Source organism: Vanacampus margaritifer, chromosome 11 (genome assembly GCF_051991255.1).
Source record: "Vanacampus margaritifer isolate UIUO_Vmar chromosome 11, RoL_Vmar_1.0, whole genome shotgun sequence".
Lineage (NCBI taxonomy): Eukaryota > Metazoa > Chordata > Actinopteri > Syngnathiformes > Syngnathidae > Vanacampus > Vanacampus margaritifer.
The window spans coordinates 2,143,847-2,157,955 of NC_135442.1; the positions used below are offsets into that span (position 1 = coordinate 2,143,847).

The 14,109-nt window shown below is 40.9% G+C and overlaps 4 protein-coding genes across 9 annotated transcripts in view; 1 reads left to right on the forward strand and 3 right to left on the reverse strand.

Moving 5' to 3' along the window:
• The window catches only part of dnah7 (dynein, axonemal, heavy chain 7), a 55,708-nt gene extending 52,963 nt beyond the window's left edge, over positions 1 to 2,745 (reverse strand). The window contains exons 1-7 of the mRNA XM_077579151.1: positions 2,622 to 2,745; positions 1,645 to 1,717; positions 1,447 to 1,576; positions 1,237 to 1,300; positions 539 to 722; positions 241 to 313; positions 36 to 161 (exon numbers count right to left, since the gene is read on the reverse strand). Coding sequence (XP_077435277.1) covers positions 36 to 161; positions 241 to 313; positions 539 to 722; positions 1,237 to 1,300; positions 1,447 to 1,576; positions 1,645 to 1,702 — 635 coding nt within the window. The 5' untranslated portion in view covers positions 1,703 to 1,717; positions 2,622 to 2,745. The remainder of the gene's footprint in view (positions 1 to 35; positions 162 to 240; positions 314 to 538; positions 723 to 1,236; positions 1,301 to 1,446; positions 1,577 to 1,644; positions 1,718 to 2,621) is intronic.
• Positions 2,746 to 3,547: 802 nt separating this feature from the next.
• LOC144061030 (sterol 26-hydroxylase, mitochondrial-like) lies at positions 3,548 to 9,106 on the reverse strand. Of its 4 annotated transcripts, none has more exons than XR_013296062.1 (9): positions 8,768 to 9,106; positions 8,438 to 8,619; positions 7,953 to 8,152; positions 7,055 to 7,252; positions 6,386 to 6,549; positions 5,559 to 5,737; positions 5,204 to 5,285; positions 4,145 to 4,341; positions 3,548 to 4,023 (listed from the first exon to the last, which is right to left on the reverse strand). XR_013296062.1 is itself a non-coding variant. In XM_077581049.1 (9 exons), the coding sequence occupies exons 1-9, from the start codon at positions 8,963 to 8,965 to the stop codon at positions 3,910 to 3,912; spliced, it is 1,518 nt and encodes a 505-aa protein (XP_077437175.1). In that variant the 5' UTR covers positions 8,966 to 9,101; the 3' UTR covers positions 3,548 to 3,909. The 4 variants fall into 4 exon arrangements, 2 of the variants coding, with proteins under 2 accessions (XP_077437175.1, XP_077437176.1); XR_013296063.1 differs by having other exon boundaries at positions 5,565 to 5,737; positions 8,768 to 9,103; XM_077581049.1 differs by having other exon boundaries at positions 4,145 to 4,345; positions 8,768 to 9,101.
• A 1,208-nt stretch (positions 9,107 to 10,314) lies between these two features.
• Positions 10,315 to 13,055, reverse strand: bcs1l (BCS1 ubiquinol-cytochrome c reductase complex chaperone). Of its 2 annotated transcripts, none has more exons than XM_077579153.1 (7): positions 12,547 to 13,055; positions 11,961 to 12,100; positions 11,696 to 11,890; positions 11,134 to 11,197; positions 10,891 to 11,063; positions 10,657 to 10,774; positions 10,315 to 10,577 (listed from the first exon to the last, which is right to left on the reverse strand). In XM_077579153.1, the coding sequence occupies exons 1-7, from the start codon at positions 12,864 to 12,866 to the stop codon at positions 10,325 to 10,327; spliced, it is 1,263 nt and encodes a 420-aa protein (XP_077435279.1). In that variant the 5' UTR covers positions 12,867 to 13,055; the 3' UTR covers positions 10,315 to 10,324. The 2 variants fall into 2 exon arrangements, with proteins under 2 accessions (XP_077435279.1, XP_077435280.1); XM_077579154.1 differs by having other exon boundaries at positions 12,480 to 12,615.
• A 395-nt stretch (positions 13,056 to 13,450) lies between these two features.
• Positions 13,451 to 14,109, forward strand: part of znf142 (zinc finger protein 142) — a 28,296-nt gene continuing 27,637 nt past the window's right edge. For both annotated transcript variants that reach the window (XR_013295933.1, XM_077580105.1), the window contains exon 1: positions 13,451 to 13,706. The gene's annotated coding sequence lies outside the window, so the exon portion shown is untranslated. The remainder of the gene's footprint in view (positions 13,707 to 14,109) is intronic.

Genomic DNA, 14,109 nt, shown 5'->3' on the forward strand with positions numbered 1-14,109 from the left:
TCTAACTCGGGTCATGAATTTGCGAGAATACGAACCTGTAAGTTGTGTTCCACAGGTAGAGCACCTGCTGCATGGTGGGGTTGAAAGAGTGCAGCCAGTTGTTCATCTTCTTTCGTGAATAAGCGAAGGAGACCGTCCATGCTTTGGGCACCCGCACCAACCTGAGATGAACAAAGAATGGATTCAATTGGATCCTTCCAGACAATCACAAGGGAAAAATGGAAGATACGAGGAATGTACTCAAGTCTGTGAAGAGGAAGATCTTTCACCAAATCCTCGTCTGTTTCCACCGGATCACAGAATGTGTACTTCACTGAAACAAGGAAATATGGATGCAGACCAGTGGTTACGATTTTGGGGGGAAACGTTGTCATGTTATGAGATTAAATTGTATTTTTTTTTTTCTAGTACTGTAATCTAATCCAATTTATTTTTGGGGATAAAACGTTGTGTAGTCCTGCAAGAACAAAATTGTTGTTGTGTTTTTTTTTTTAGATGAAGTCATATTATTATTATTATTATAAGAGTGAATAATTACGGATTGCAGTCTTGATGCTGAGCAAATAGTCCTCCCGGACTTCATCGAGCAGCACGTTCAGCGTTTCATTCTGGCTCTTCTTCAGGTGGCCGGGGACCTTCCCCGTGATGTTCTTCACCCAAGAGTCTTGCAGAGGAGTAAGATGCTCCAGGTTGATGCCATTTTGAATGTAATGGTAATATTTCTGCCACAGAACGTTACAATACAGTGAGAAAGTGTCAAATGAACCGCTATATGGTGAGGGGTGAGGTCCTTAACAGAAGATCTAAATTAATTTTCAACATGGTCTTAACTCTTTGACTGACAAAAACGTTAAATAACGTTTAGTAAAATCCTAGGGAGTAGTGCCAAAGACGTTAAAAGACGTTTGTTTCAAAACAGAGGTGAAACTAACCATTTTCTATTGTTGATTACTGAAAAACAGAATAAGGTAGAAACAAACTTTTTTTTTCTGATGAAAGATGAGAGTCCAATCATTCATTTGGTAGTATGTGTGTTTCCATAGTCCAAACACATAATCGTCTGTGGACCTTGAAAGATCAGTCAAAATGCTTAAATCGGCTGGCACCCACAGCATCCCTTTTCTGAAAACGTCTGGCAGTCAAAGAGTTAATGTCCTCAAAATAACCTGGAGTGAGTGAATCCCGAATGTGAAAAATGACTTGACTGTGCGTGCGTGCGTGCGTGTGTGCGTGTACCTTTTCGAAATCACTTTTCGAAGTATCGTCAATGTCATCCTCTATAGGCAGTTGCTGCTGCTGACTTAAAAAAAAAAAACACACACAAAAAAGAAGAATTTTCAAGTTTGGTAAGAGTACACTTGTTTTCTGTGAAAACACTATTCACTAAATACTGCATATACTCTACTTGAGATCTTGATGAATAAAACATTTTCAAAAAAAACATACCATATGTATTTTACCAGACTTCTCCGTAGGCTCCGGCGTTTTTTAATCGGGAGCATGCGATCGTTTTTTGAGGGCTTTTGCGTGAGACATCTTCCTACACTTGTCTCTCCACTCATAGTGTCGACACACACTTTAAAACAAAATTATAATAATCAGTCACAATCACATCTAACCCTCATCATGTAACGTTGAACTAACTTTCTCCATCTGTTCCCATGAGCGATGGTGAAAATGACGGTCTCGATTCCATCCACATCTCCTTTTAGTGGACCTTTGGAAAGTGAAAGTAACATCTGTATGATGCATCTGTTTTGGGTTTGAGGCTCCACATGCAATATGCTGTAGTTTTATTTTTTATTGAACCACAAAAACATGGTGCAATTGTCAAAGACGTGCATGCAGGAAACAGCACATTTTGCAAGCATGTCCGCAGCAAGACAATGGCTTGGGCTTCACAATGTTGAAGTCTTGCTGATTTTTTTTCCTCCCACCCAAATTTGGCAGCTTTAATAAATACGGTCTCTCTTTGGTGTGTCAAAATTACAAGACTTTTATTTTTATTTTACAAGGACTTCATGATAGCAACGGCAAATATGAACTCCAAAGTCTACAGAATTGACAAACCGCTTTAAAGATAGATGTAATGTAGTAATCTTATTTAGTACAACAATGTAATGTTAATCTATCTATGACCGCAATGTAGAGTGACAGGCAGAACACAAAGACATTATTTCAGTAAATACACTTTTTTTGGTGACATTTTTGTTTGGTGACGAGCCGTGAGATTTTACAAATGTCAAATTGAAGCCTTGGGTGCTGTGAAACACTGTAAGTAGACTAACATCATGGGACGAATGTGTTTATCGTAAGAGGAAGATGTATTTACCTAGCCTGCGAATAAAACGACACAAGCCAGTTACTATGGTAGCCGGAAAAATCAAAGAGGTGGTCAAATGCTTACCAGTGTGAAGTCAACACGACCGCCACCACATTTAAACTAAATAAAAATAAATATGCTTTAAAAGACAACACTTGGGTTCATTTAGCCACGAACAAACGTCAATTTGCATGCGTACATGACCAGACGAATCTGTTTGAAGTGGAAGATGCATTCGTCTGTATGCCCGGGAAAACAAACTAGTTACTATGGTAGCAAGGTAAATCAAAACACTTACCAGTCCGAAGACTACACATCCGCGAGAAACAATCAAATGTATATATGTGTTTATTAGCAAAACAAGAGTGTCTTGCGGTTATATTGTGACCATGGCTGACTATTTGATGAGCATGTGAACGCACCACAGGTCGCAACAAGCCAAATCTGTGACGTTCTACCACACGCGCGAAAGTCAACAAAATACTCAAATGTGGACACATTTGAAATGGTAAACTATATAAAACACATTATGTACGTGGTGACGTTCGTAAGAGACACACTATAAAAAGACACGCTTCAAAAGCAGCAAAAAAACGGTCATTGTGTATACGTTGCATTTAAATGAATCACAGCAGTATCTTTAGTGACGCACGCCATATTTGGAGCCTCTCGTTGTCAAATTAAAACTGGAAATGTTCAAATAAATAAACACAGACGGAACACAAAGGGAAACACACGTTAGTTTAGTTTGGCTCACGCGTGGTGGTCTCCGTGACGAGAATGGCGGGGAATGCCCAAAAATGTTATTGTCTTTAACTAAAGCAATTGCTCGTGGTTGCTATGGTGGCACATCAACTTTCCGGAGAAAACGATTTAAAATACTTCAATGACATGTATGTAAATATTTACATACAACTAATAACTAAACTAAAAACTGCTCTAATGTATGTTTTGCATTGATTCATTGAGTTTAGGATTTAAGACTGGGTAAGGTTTCAAATTTGGATTAGGGTTCTACTTAATGCTTCATGAAGTTGTCGATGCAGTGTTTGTTAAGGGTAGGATATTAATGTTATTAATTGACAAATGTTTGTGTGAAAATGCTTATTTGTCATCGCGGGAGGCTGTTTTTTTATTCCAAGCTCCGCTTCTCCAATTATAAGATGCTCATCAAGGTAGTAATGTACGATATCTCAAAAAGTTGGATAGAGGAGCACAAACACACACGCTCGACCCAAGTTTATTTTAAAGCGGAGGTGTGGAGGTGGGGAGGAAGTAAAGACACAAACACACACACACGTTTACTACATGCCTATACACAAACACATTAATGGATGAGAAAGAAAAAAGAAGAAGAAGCAGAATCGGCATTTTGTTACATTGAAAATAGGTGCAAGTTCACTTGAAGGTAGCCTCGAGCAATGCTTTGAACCCTCAGCTGCTGAATGTAGAATTCAAATGCACCCCCTTTTCGCGGAAATTTGTTCGGTCTTCATAGCAGTGCTCGGTCCCCTTCCCCTGCAAATAGCAGCGTTTAGTCTTTTTCTTTTTGTCAGCCAAGCCCAATTATAGGACAGCTTTTTGTATCATCTATCCACAAAATGGAGACTGATCGGTCGATCTGGAACAAGAACGGTGCGGTTGAGACATTTCACCTTGCCGACGCTGGGGTTTGATTTTAACTCATATGTCCTGATAATCTGAAAGACAAACAAAGCACAAAATACAGTTGTACTCATTAATATCTTTAACCTACTTTAAAAAAAAGAAAGAAAAAAGAATTACGCATTCATGGGCAAATATGGCCTTATAGTCTCTTACTTGAAATACGACCAGATACATCTCCAGCTCTGCAATCCTGCGCCCAACGCAGCTTCTCACGCCAAAGCCGAACGGGATGGAACCGAACGCGTTCGGCCTCTCACGGCCGTCCCGGAGCCACCGCTCTGGCTTAAAGGTGAACGGCTCCGGGAAGGTTTCCTCGTCGTGACTGATGGCATACTGGCAAAATGTGAAAACTGTCTGGAGGAAGTGGAAAAAAAATGAGCAAATAAGTGGAGATACCAACCATTCTTGGCATCAATACAGGAAATAGATGATGCAGGGTTCTCAAACTTCGGGTCCCGTGAGCCATAACTTGGGTATCTGTAAAATTTGCATTAAATTATAGAATATAATTGGGGGGGGGGGGGGGTTGCATACCTACAGTACACAATATGAAACAAAACCATTCAACTAATTCCCAACTATTCTCAAATTAATAAAGTCAATACTTTTTTTTCTAGACACAAAAGGCATAATACATGAATAAAGTCTTTTTTTTTTTTAAACAAAATGTGTATTTTTTTTTCAAGAATGTAGCAAATAAAGCAGTTTGTTTCAAAAATAAAAGGTAATATCCTGATCACAATTGTACAAAGAATAAAACAACTACTGTATTTATACAGGAAATGAGTGAAAAAAAGTTGTTTTAATTTAAGAAGGTGGAAAGTTCCCCAACGTAGATAAATCACTGCTTTTGCAACGTAGACAGAAAATGGGTCATATGCAAAATGATGACAAAATCATTCCTGTCTTTTTCTCAGTGAGAATTCAAATCGGTTGTGTGTGTTTTTTTTGTCACTAGAGAGAAAAGTTGCTTAAAACAGCAAACGGATGTCAACACTGACCATGCTTTTGTAAACTACTGTAGTTCCTCTCTCTTTAAACTAGAATATGTAGGTTGAAATATTTAAATGAAAAATACACTATATAACATCTAGGGGCACACGTGATAATTAATTTGCACTAGTATTAAAAGGGGGCTCTTGGAAAAATGCCGCCCGAACCAAAAAAAGTGTGAGAACACCTGCACGAGAAGAGAGTGAGTGTGAGACCTACATTTTTGGAAAAGTGATATCCACCAACATTTATACTCTTTTCAGTCATGACCCTTGCATTAAAAGGTACTACTGGATACATCCTGGAAAAATAAAAATAAACAATTAAAACTGCAAGCAACGACCAACTGGCCCCTCAAACCTCCTTTTTCATGGCCAATGGAACAGATGTTCCAAATCTAATACCATGCTCAGCCCACATTGGATAGCGGAGGCAAAAAAAATCTGTTTTGAACACCTGTTTACAATTGGAACAAATTTGGATGAACTCTAAAATATTAATTGCCCAGGATACACACAGCCATGATGTAACCAACATGAAAAACCGAGTGCTGTCCAAGTGTGAAAATAAATACCTGTACCTCAGCGCTTCCTTGATGACAGCTCTTAAATACGGCAAGTGGGTGAAGTCCCCTGCAGACGGGGTCCCACCTGCTGCCCGAGTTTTCAACTCAGATACTTCTTTATGAAGCTTCTCCTGGACTTGTGGGTACTGAGACAGCAGGTACAAAGTCCACGTCAGAGTGTTGGAGGTCTGGACCCAAGAAAAAAAACAATGTCGCAATAATATAATGACAACATGATGACTCATTCTTATTTTTAGTACAAGACATGACTAAGTATTTTGCATATTTTTTATGTTTTAACACCTAATTGTTCAACTTTGTATTTGTTTTTAAACCATTTTGTCACCTTGTTTAAGTACTGCAATGTTACTTGCTTGACATTTTATAGGTTGCTTTATTTCAAAGTAACGTTATGTTTTGGACTTTTTTTAATAATAATAATAATAATAATAACAATACTTATTTATTTATAAATCATTACATTATAATTCAATTAAAAGTAAAGGCTTTTATTGGCCCAACGCTAAAACAGGGAGCTTCTAAGTGTGGATTATTTTTCTTTTCTTTTTTTAAATGATGTGACAATTTGTGACAAATTATTTTGCAAACCCCAAAGCTACAGTGCGCAGACAATAAAAATGTGTCTGTCAATACAAATGTGAGAAAACAAACATTTCTAAAAGATTCAATTAAATTGTATTATTCTTAACCACACTATACTAGATTACCGGTACAACGAAAATTTAGGCCACCACTAGAGGGAGCCTCCATACACCAGTGGCAACACATGTTTGTCAATCACAGTATTCCATTTTTTATTTTTTTTTTTTAATTACCGTGTCCACTCCGGCTAAGAGAAGCTCGGCTATGCTGCCATACACGTCTTTAGTGTCCATCTCGGTGTTTGACAGCAAGTACGTCAGGTACTCTCCTTCGACATTCTGCTTGCGGTCGATGCGCTGCTGAATGTCCTCGAGCTTCTTGTCAATCAACGGTTTGGCTAAAATAAAGGCAGAGATGTAATTTTTTTTTTATTTATAAGCAGAAGCGATGAAGCTTTTCATGGCGAAGCCTCAAAATGATTATCAAACATCGATGTCATGCTCTGTCTACGCTAGACACCTTAACAGGATTTGGTCAATGTCGGATGCTCAAAATGGCAGCTTCAAACCAATTTCAGGCATGTGCGCTTATGACATGTCGACCAACTTTCATGTTGACCAGTGGAACTGCCTTCAGGTGCAATTTTTATTTATTTTTAAATTTTCTAACTGTCCAGGGGATATGACTGAGTGAATATATCCAAACCAAGATGGCTGACTTCCTGTTAAATTCTGAGGAAGGATCCTGGTTGTCTCATCAGAATAGACATGCTTGGGGGGAAAACAACAACAACAACAACAACATGAAAGTAAAATCACAATTGTCTCAACTTTCCTTGACACAACATTGTCATACAAGTCAATTTATGATGACGTACTCTATCGCCACACGTGACATCTTACCAAAATTGAAGATGCCTTCCCATCCGTCGATGTAGCGTCCCCAGTAGGGAAGCAAATTCCGACTCCACTTGGGCAACATCACCACGGCCAGGCTGTTGGAAAACATCTTGGCTATGGAGTCGATAAACTGCTGCGTACCTGCCGGAATGTCCTTTTCCAAAGCGCCCAGTCTGGTCTCAAACAATATCGTGGCGATTCCTACGTGGAATAAGTCAGTGTTTTCTCAACCTTTATTGAACCAACCATTATTTCAGTTCCCCCTCAAAAAAAGAGGGAAGCTACGCGGATAAAAGGACAGCCAAGGATCAACAATGGCCCAGATTTCACTTGCTGGCGTGAGCTTTAAAAAATTTAAAAAAGACATACTTCGCTTGTCCTCATGGCAAATGTGGTCTTTCTACAGACATAACAATACCGCTTTTGTCCATATGGCGCCGACATAGTCAACATAAACGGCAAGTTCCTTAGTATTGCTTTAAATCATTAACATACCACAATATTGATGCTAGTTTTATTAGCTTGTCTTTGGCGTTTCCCGGTATGTGTAGCATTAAGCGAGTTGACTTCAGGCGAAGCTGTGTTTTTTCATTTTTGTTTTTTTACTTATGCAACGTGTAATTTCATAGTGAACTTGCAATTGTGTTTGACAAACTGCTGATTGTTGTGACGTCCGCTGCCACCATCTAGCGCTCAAAACTCACATTTTTGCTTGCAACTCAAGACCAGAAATCTGCTGAGAAACTCAAAAACTGCAGAGTATGTTCATTTGTAGACGGGGCTTTGATGCCATCTTGTGGCATTTTAGGCTGTTCTGGAAAGAGCACTAAAAACTGCAAATGAGGGAGTTTTTCAGGATACGTTCCATGAATGTCAAAACTGCAAAAAAGACTGTACTTACCTTCGAGTGAAAAACGATAGAACTCATTGGACAAATTCATCACCAAATCTCCAGTGGGGCTGCAGCGACGTACATAGCGGAGCCTGGCCATGAAGTCGCCGACCACGGCGTTGAGAATTGCGCAATATAGGGCCGAATCTTTGGGGTGCATCATGCGCTTGTTCAATGCCACCCTCAGCTTGTACCAGCTCTCCTTCTCTCTTGGAATACAAACAAAATGACATCAAGTCTCCTGTTAGGTCACAGAGAAGAAGAAAAACATGCCAAAAACATGTAAGCGTGTGAATGTTTGTCTATACATGCCCTGGGATTAATATTGAACAATAACGCGATCATATCTGGCCATTATACTGTTTTCCCTCCTTGTTGATTGTTCTTTAGGCACAATTTCTGTACCTGTATTTACAGAACGCTCTCACATAACAAGCTGCTGCTGGGACACAGAGGGGACAGGGATCGCATTGCGTCATGCCGTGCGTGCTTACACTGTGAAAGGTCCGTAGCCGAATCCTTTCATGTCACGATAATCCTTCCAAAACGACATGTCGCCTCTGCAAGGGAACTTCTCGTCGCTTCTCAAGACTTGCTCCAGCAGCTTCGGGGTGTTAAGGGACACGCTCTTCAATGCGTCTCTGTATATGGGCCCGTAGAGCTGCTTTTCGTACAGCTGATGAGTGAATACAAGGGTGAGAGAACAATCTGGGGCATAAACATAGCCCACATCAACTTTTGCTTCGAAACATCTCAACTCAGCAAAAGGAAGACGCAGATGTTCTCTACTTTGAAGCGATTTCAACACCATGAGCGTATTCTACCTGCAGCTCATGCGCCCGGCTGTAGAAGCCCTGGAACACCATCCGGTAGAGCAACTCCAAAAGGCTGACACGCGGAAGGTCTTTCACCGTCCGAGGCTTCTCCAGGGCACTCGGGTTCGAGGACGCACTCCTCCACCCTCTGGAGACGAACCGAGCCAAGGCAATCGGGCTCCTCTGCAACAGCCGCGCAGTGGCCATGGTGGGTAGAAAATAGCTTTAGGATTGGGAGTTTCTATTACAGCCAAGAGCTCAAAGGGAGGGGCCAGTCCACACAAAATGTAACCCTTCTAGGCGAGCACAGATGTAAAGGATCGAGTAGAGGGTCACACGAAACAAAAACAGGTTTCTAAATTGGTTATCCATCCACCCATTTGCCTGTACTGCTGACAACGATAAACTCATCTGACCACTTATCCTTAACAGATGGCATATTTGATTTTGCAAAACATACACGTGCGCCAAGACTTTCCAGACGGGCACAAGCAACCCAGGCTAAACTTAGCTCCTCCCCCTATAGTACAACGCTTGCTTCTCAGTCGAGATCTATCATTTCAACATACTTCCGTGGCACCGTTTTGGTTTTGTTTTTTTTAGACAGGGCTTAGGGCGTTTCAGAAAAGAGCAAACAAACCACAAAATCATTTCCCATCAAAATTAATGTAAATGCCAGAATCTGTTTCAGCCTTCATTAAATAAAAACAACAACTTGGAATACTGTATGTATGTATTTTAATGAGGAAAAATAGCACTCAATAATTAAATTGTCCTTTATAAAAACATAGCCTAATTACATCATTAAATAGAAGTCAAGAAAATTAAACAGTTTTTGTCACATTGCATCAATTGAATGGCATTTGTGCTGCTCCTTCTGCTGTACCAGCCTTGACCAGCTGGGGGCCAGAACAGGTTAGGGTTAGGATTGTGGCTCAAGTTGTGCCCAACTCCTCAACCCCTCCCCTCTCCTATCCTATGGTAGTGTCGCATATTTGTGATGTCATAATGCGTGCGACTTCGTGTCGACAGAAGATGCATCATGGCGACGTGGCAGTCGCTTGTGTGGGCTTTCTTTACTGTCTCCCCCCAAAATGTTACCCTTGCAGTTTTTTGTAGCATTTTTTTAAAACATGACTATTTTGTTTTGGCAAACTCAAAATGAGTTACTGGTTGTCTTTGAAGCAGACATATCAATATAATTCAGCTTCATGGTGCTTTACACAACGTTTCAATGTATTTGTACATGTTAGACTTATAGTAGGACTCGAAAGTATATTTGTATTTAAGTAAATTTTGCAAACAATAATCGTCTGGCTTACTTATCGGTTATTGACATCGGCACTTTCTAAATGATTGGTTTATCGGTATCGTGCATTCCTAGTAAACGAGCTTGTTTACACTTGTAAAACACAAAATGAATGATACGTAAAAGTAAACATTTTATTTTAGGATCAATCTCACTTTTGTTCCATGATCAAGCGGTCGTGTTTGTCAATTGCCAATGTAGAAACTGAAAATCTTCCTTAAGTTACAGTCATAAAAACAAAAACAAATCTTGTCCTGTTATTCCTTTATTTGGGCGACGTTTTCTATCGATCCCACAGGGTCCATTTTGTGCAGCAGAAAGTGTCCTTGCACCTGAGCGGCGCTGATCTCCGTGCGGGCCGCCAGCGCGCACGTCGCAAAACGTTCGCCCTCCGAGACGGCCCGATCCGGATAGAAGCGTCTAAACATCTGGGTGAGCTGCCAATGCGTACAGTGGCCGATATACTGCTTGAGATCCACGCGGCCGGGCCGGATTAGCGCTGAATCTAACCTGTGTGCGCACAAAACAATTGATGCAGTGTGGAAATATATTCACAATTGTATATTAAGTGTTTTTTTTTCAATAGTACCTGTCAATGTAGTTGGTGGTCATGAAGACAATTCTGGCCTCGGATGAAGCCACTCCGTCCAGAGAGTTCAGCAGGCCACTGAAAGTCAGCCTCCCCATTCCCTGATAGGCTAAAGGATCTGTTAGAGGGGACAAATGAAACCAGATCAATCAAGATTCGCATGCTTGCAAAAAAATGGGTGACTTTTGCATCATGGAGAGTTAGTGAGAACGTTTTGGGTAAAAAGGGGCTTACTCTCTGTTGGAAGCAGCTCTCGACTAACAAAGGCGGCGTCCACGTCCTCCAACAGAATGATACTTTGCTGCGGCGCCACACTCAGCAGGTGGTTGAGACGATCGTCGGAGAGCGAGCGGTCGCTCAGACTCATCAAGCAGATGCTGTAGCCCAGCTCGCCGGCCAAAGCTGTGCTGAAAGACAAATTGTTGTGTTAGCAAAAAGATCATGTGAGATACAGATACAATTTTGTAGCAAACTAACATAAAGCTGCTTTTCCCACACCCTGGGGGTCCATACAACAGATATCCTCTCCTGTAAGGGATGCCTGTGGGGAAAAGGAATACAAGGACGTCAAATTTTAGCACGTAACCTTGTGTTTTGGGGGTTCTCAAATGCTCTCCCATAGGACTCACATTTGACCATTTTCTTTTCTTGTTTTTTTTTTGCATTCTAACAAATTACAAGGCCTGCAATTTTCCTGAAATAACCGCTTCAAAGCAAAATGGCTGCCTAGCTTTTCTTTTCAATTTCAAGCATGGGTACTTGAGACTCTTTAGTACGTATTGGTATGACAGACTGCCTAATTTAGTGTCGATAGGTGAAGCTGGTGTCTGCGGATGAAACGTTCCCACCAGCTTTCTAACTTGTAATTCATCCCCAAACGGCTGCTTTCAACCCAAAATGGTGTTCAATGTCAGGCATGGGACCTGGAGACTTTTAGTGTACTCTTATGTCATGTCTATCCATTTTGGTTTTGATCAGTGAAACTGGTGCTGAGCACTCCCCCCCCCCCTAATTTGACAGTGAATCAATGATCGCTTACCTCGATCTGTGTACCACTTGGGGTTTCCAATAAACTCCTTTACGTCATCAACGATCCTTTCTGCCACGCCCGCTTCGAGCACCACGGAGCTGAGGGGTCTGCGTCGCCGCGGAAACCCAAAGGGCCGCCACTCGGCACCCATGGCCGCGTACATCACCGTGCGCCCTTCTTCCTGCTTCAGCGCCAGCTCCCTGGCTGCCAACATGATAGAAGCCTTGTCGATCCTCGAGCAATTGCGGTGCAAGCGTACAACTCTGGTTTTTACCTTCTTGTAAAATATTGAAGAAGACTTTTCGGTCTCGGCCCAACGCCGTGAATGTGACGGACTCCCATGGGGTACCAGTGTGCATGTCAATCATTTGTTTCTCTCTGGTCCGCTCCACCCTGATCCACTTTCGGCCATACCTGGACAACACGTAAGAAAATAGAAAGTTTTGCTGCCTGGACCATAAGAGAAATATATAAGATAAAATGCTTTCATTTTCAATATAAAAGTAATAATGTTACTACAACAAACTATTTTTTAAAGATACATTTCTAATGCTAAGAGAATAAAGTCATATAGTTTAAAATAATAAAGTCTTTACAAGAACAAAGATGTACATCATCGGGGTGTAAAGTCGTATTCAACTGAGAATGAGTTAGATAGTTGTAACATAAGTTCAACAACAACGGAAGAAAGTCATATTTTAACATGTCTACATTTAAAAACGACTACAACTTGATTTTTTTTAATTTAATGCTGTGCCTTTCATTCAGGAGAAGAACGTACTTTCATCCTTACAAGTTCAAGTGGGTGTTTTGGGGTAATAATTTGGAGCCCAAAATGTGCATTACTATTTGCTTCTGACCAGATGATGTGATTCCCCGGGCTGGGATGGAAGTCGAACTGAGTTTGAACGCGTCCGCTCTCGTGCGCCATGTAGGACGTCTCCACGCTCAGGTGCTGGGTTCGAGTAGCGTGCTTGGTGATCCAACTCAGGAGCCAGTGGTAGCTCTTGTCCTTGCTGGGCACCTCCAGGGTGATCATGTAGTGCCTGCGGAAAAACACCATCCCCACCTGGGCTCCTTTCCTGGCCAACGCCAAGGCGGTTCCGACCCCTACGAGACCAAAGCCAGCCCCAAAGTAGGGGTTGTCCTTCAGACTGTCCAGAATGTCTGAGAATGGCATGTTGTATTATGTACACAATCAATCTCCCACCACCATTATTTTAGGATAGCACAGTGTTACTTGGATGCTTCTTCTCGTCTACCCGGGAGGATAGATGATGTTTTTAACCGAACAGTTAAGAACATGATAACAAACCTTACGCTAGTCGGCACCTAATGCGGAAGTGCCGCGACACAACCGGAAGTGACGCATGCGACGCGCAGTCCGTTCTATTTTAGTTTCTGGAATATAAAGGTGGACGGCTCTGGATGCGTTAATTTGTATGCTTTAAGTTACCCACTAAATATTCATTTCTTCGGCGCTAGTGTAAATAAATTTAATAAAAATAAAATTATTTCTGTGTTTGTTATACATTCTTCCGACTGGGCATTTACTCCTTTAAACTTTGGTTCCATAGTGTCGTTAGTTCAACTTTTAATTTATTTAATTGATGATTTCATTTTTGTGTTACTATTTGTTGGAAATGTTGTGTTACTAATTGTTGGACATTTTAAAATGTAAATATTTAGTGTATTTTCGTGTATCAATTGGTAAACATATTGGATTACGCGCACGTGTCCACTAGTATTTCCGGAGTTCGGTCTACAACCTTCCGACTGGGTGCTGTTATGTTGTTCTACTTTCAATCGAAAGCTATTCCAACGAATTTCCGCATTTCATTTAAATTTAGTGAGAAACAATAGCTTTTTATTATACCGAGTACATTTAGCGTTTCATGTGCTAATTTTATTGTACTATGGGGAATAATTGCAACATGTTGCTGCCCCAAATTCACAAGAAGCTAATGCTATAGCAAAGCTAACGCCGACGTTGGAGTCAAGTTATTATTATTGTATAAAAGTAAGTAACGTGTCCTAAATATTACGCTTCGTGTTAGTCAAGTTACTTATTATACAACATCTATAGTTACACAGTTACGGCCTCTTTCGTGGAGCAGCTACAATAATAAAAACAGATTTTCGGTGAACCCCCGCCACTCGCGAATTTGCTTTTCTATATAACATAGGAAGTGGTTATTTTGCCGTGACCGGCAACTCTTGTTGCATGTCGATGTATTTATGTATATATGTTTTAAACTGCTCTGTAAATGCAATTGTGTTGTTCTCGCGCGATTCACGGCAAAAATAACGCTAGGTGGCGAGTTAACGGTCACGACAAAAATAATCACTGCGTAATAACAATAGCTTTTCAGCGAAACACCTATTCGTGAATATCCACGTTTTTTGTGCTGTTTCCGTGTCAC

What these genes read in the sequence shown, in the direction of transcription:
- LOC144061030 (XM_077581049.1), bottom strand. Translation starts at nt 8,965, where the DNA reads ATGGCCACTGCGCGGCTGTTGCAGAGGAGCCCGATTGCCTTGGCTCGG. An exon ending in CTATCGTTTTTCACTCGAAG is followed by an intron (nt 7,253 to 7,952) that starts GTAAGTACAGTC and finishes TATTCCACGTAG; the next exon opens with GAATCGCCACGATATTGTTT. An exon ending in TGTATCTGGTCGTATTTCAA is followed by an intron (nt 4,024 to 4,144) that starts GTAAGAGACTAT and finishes TTTGTCTTTCAG; the next exon opens with ATTATCAGGACATATGAGTT.
- bcs1l (XM_077579153.1), bottom strand. Translation starts at nt 12,866, where the DNA reads ATGCCATTCTCAGACATTCTGGACAGTCTGAAGGACAACCCCTACTTT. An exon ending in CCGGGGAATCACATCATCTG is followed by an intron (nt 12,101 to 12,546) that starts GTCAGAAGCAAA and finishes CGTGTTGTCCAG; the next exon opens with GTATGGCCGAAAGTGGATCA. An exon ending in AGAGCTGCTTCCAACAGAGA is followed by an intron (nt 10,775 to 10,890) that starts GTAAGCCCCTTT and finishes CCCCTCTAACAG; the next exon opens with ATCCTTTAGCCTATCAGGGA.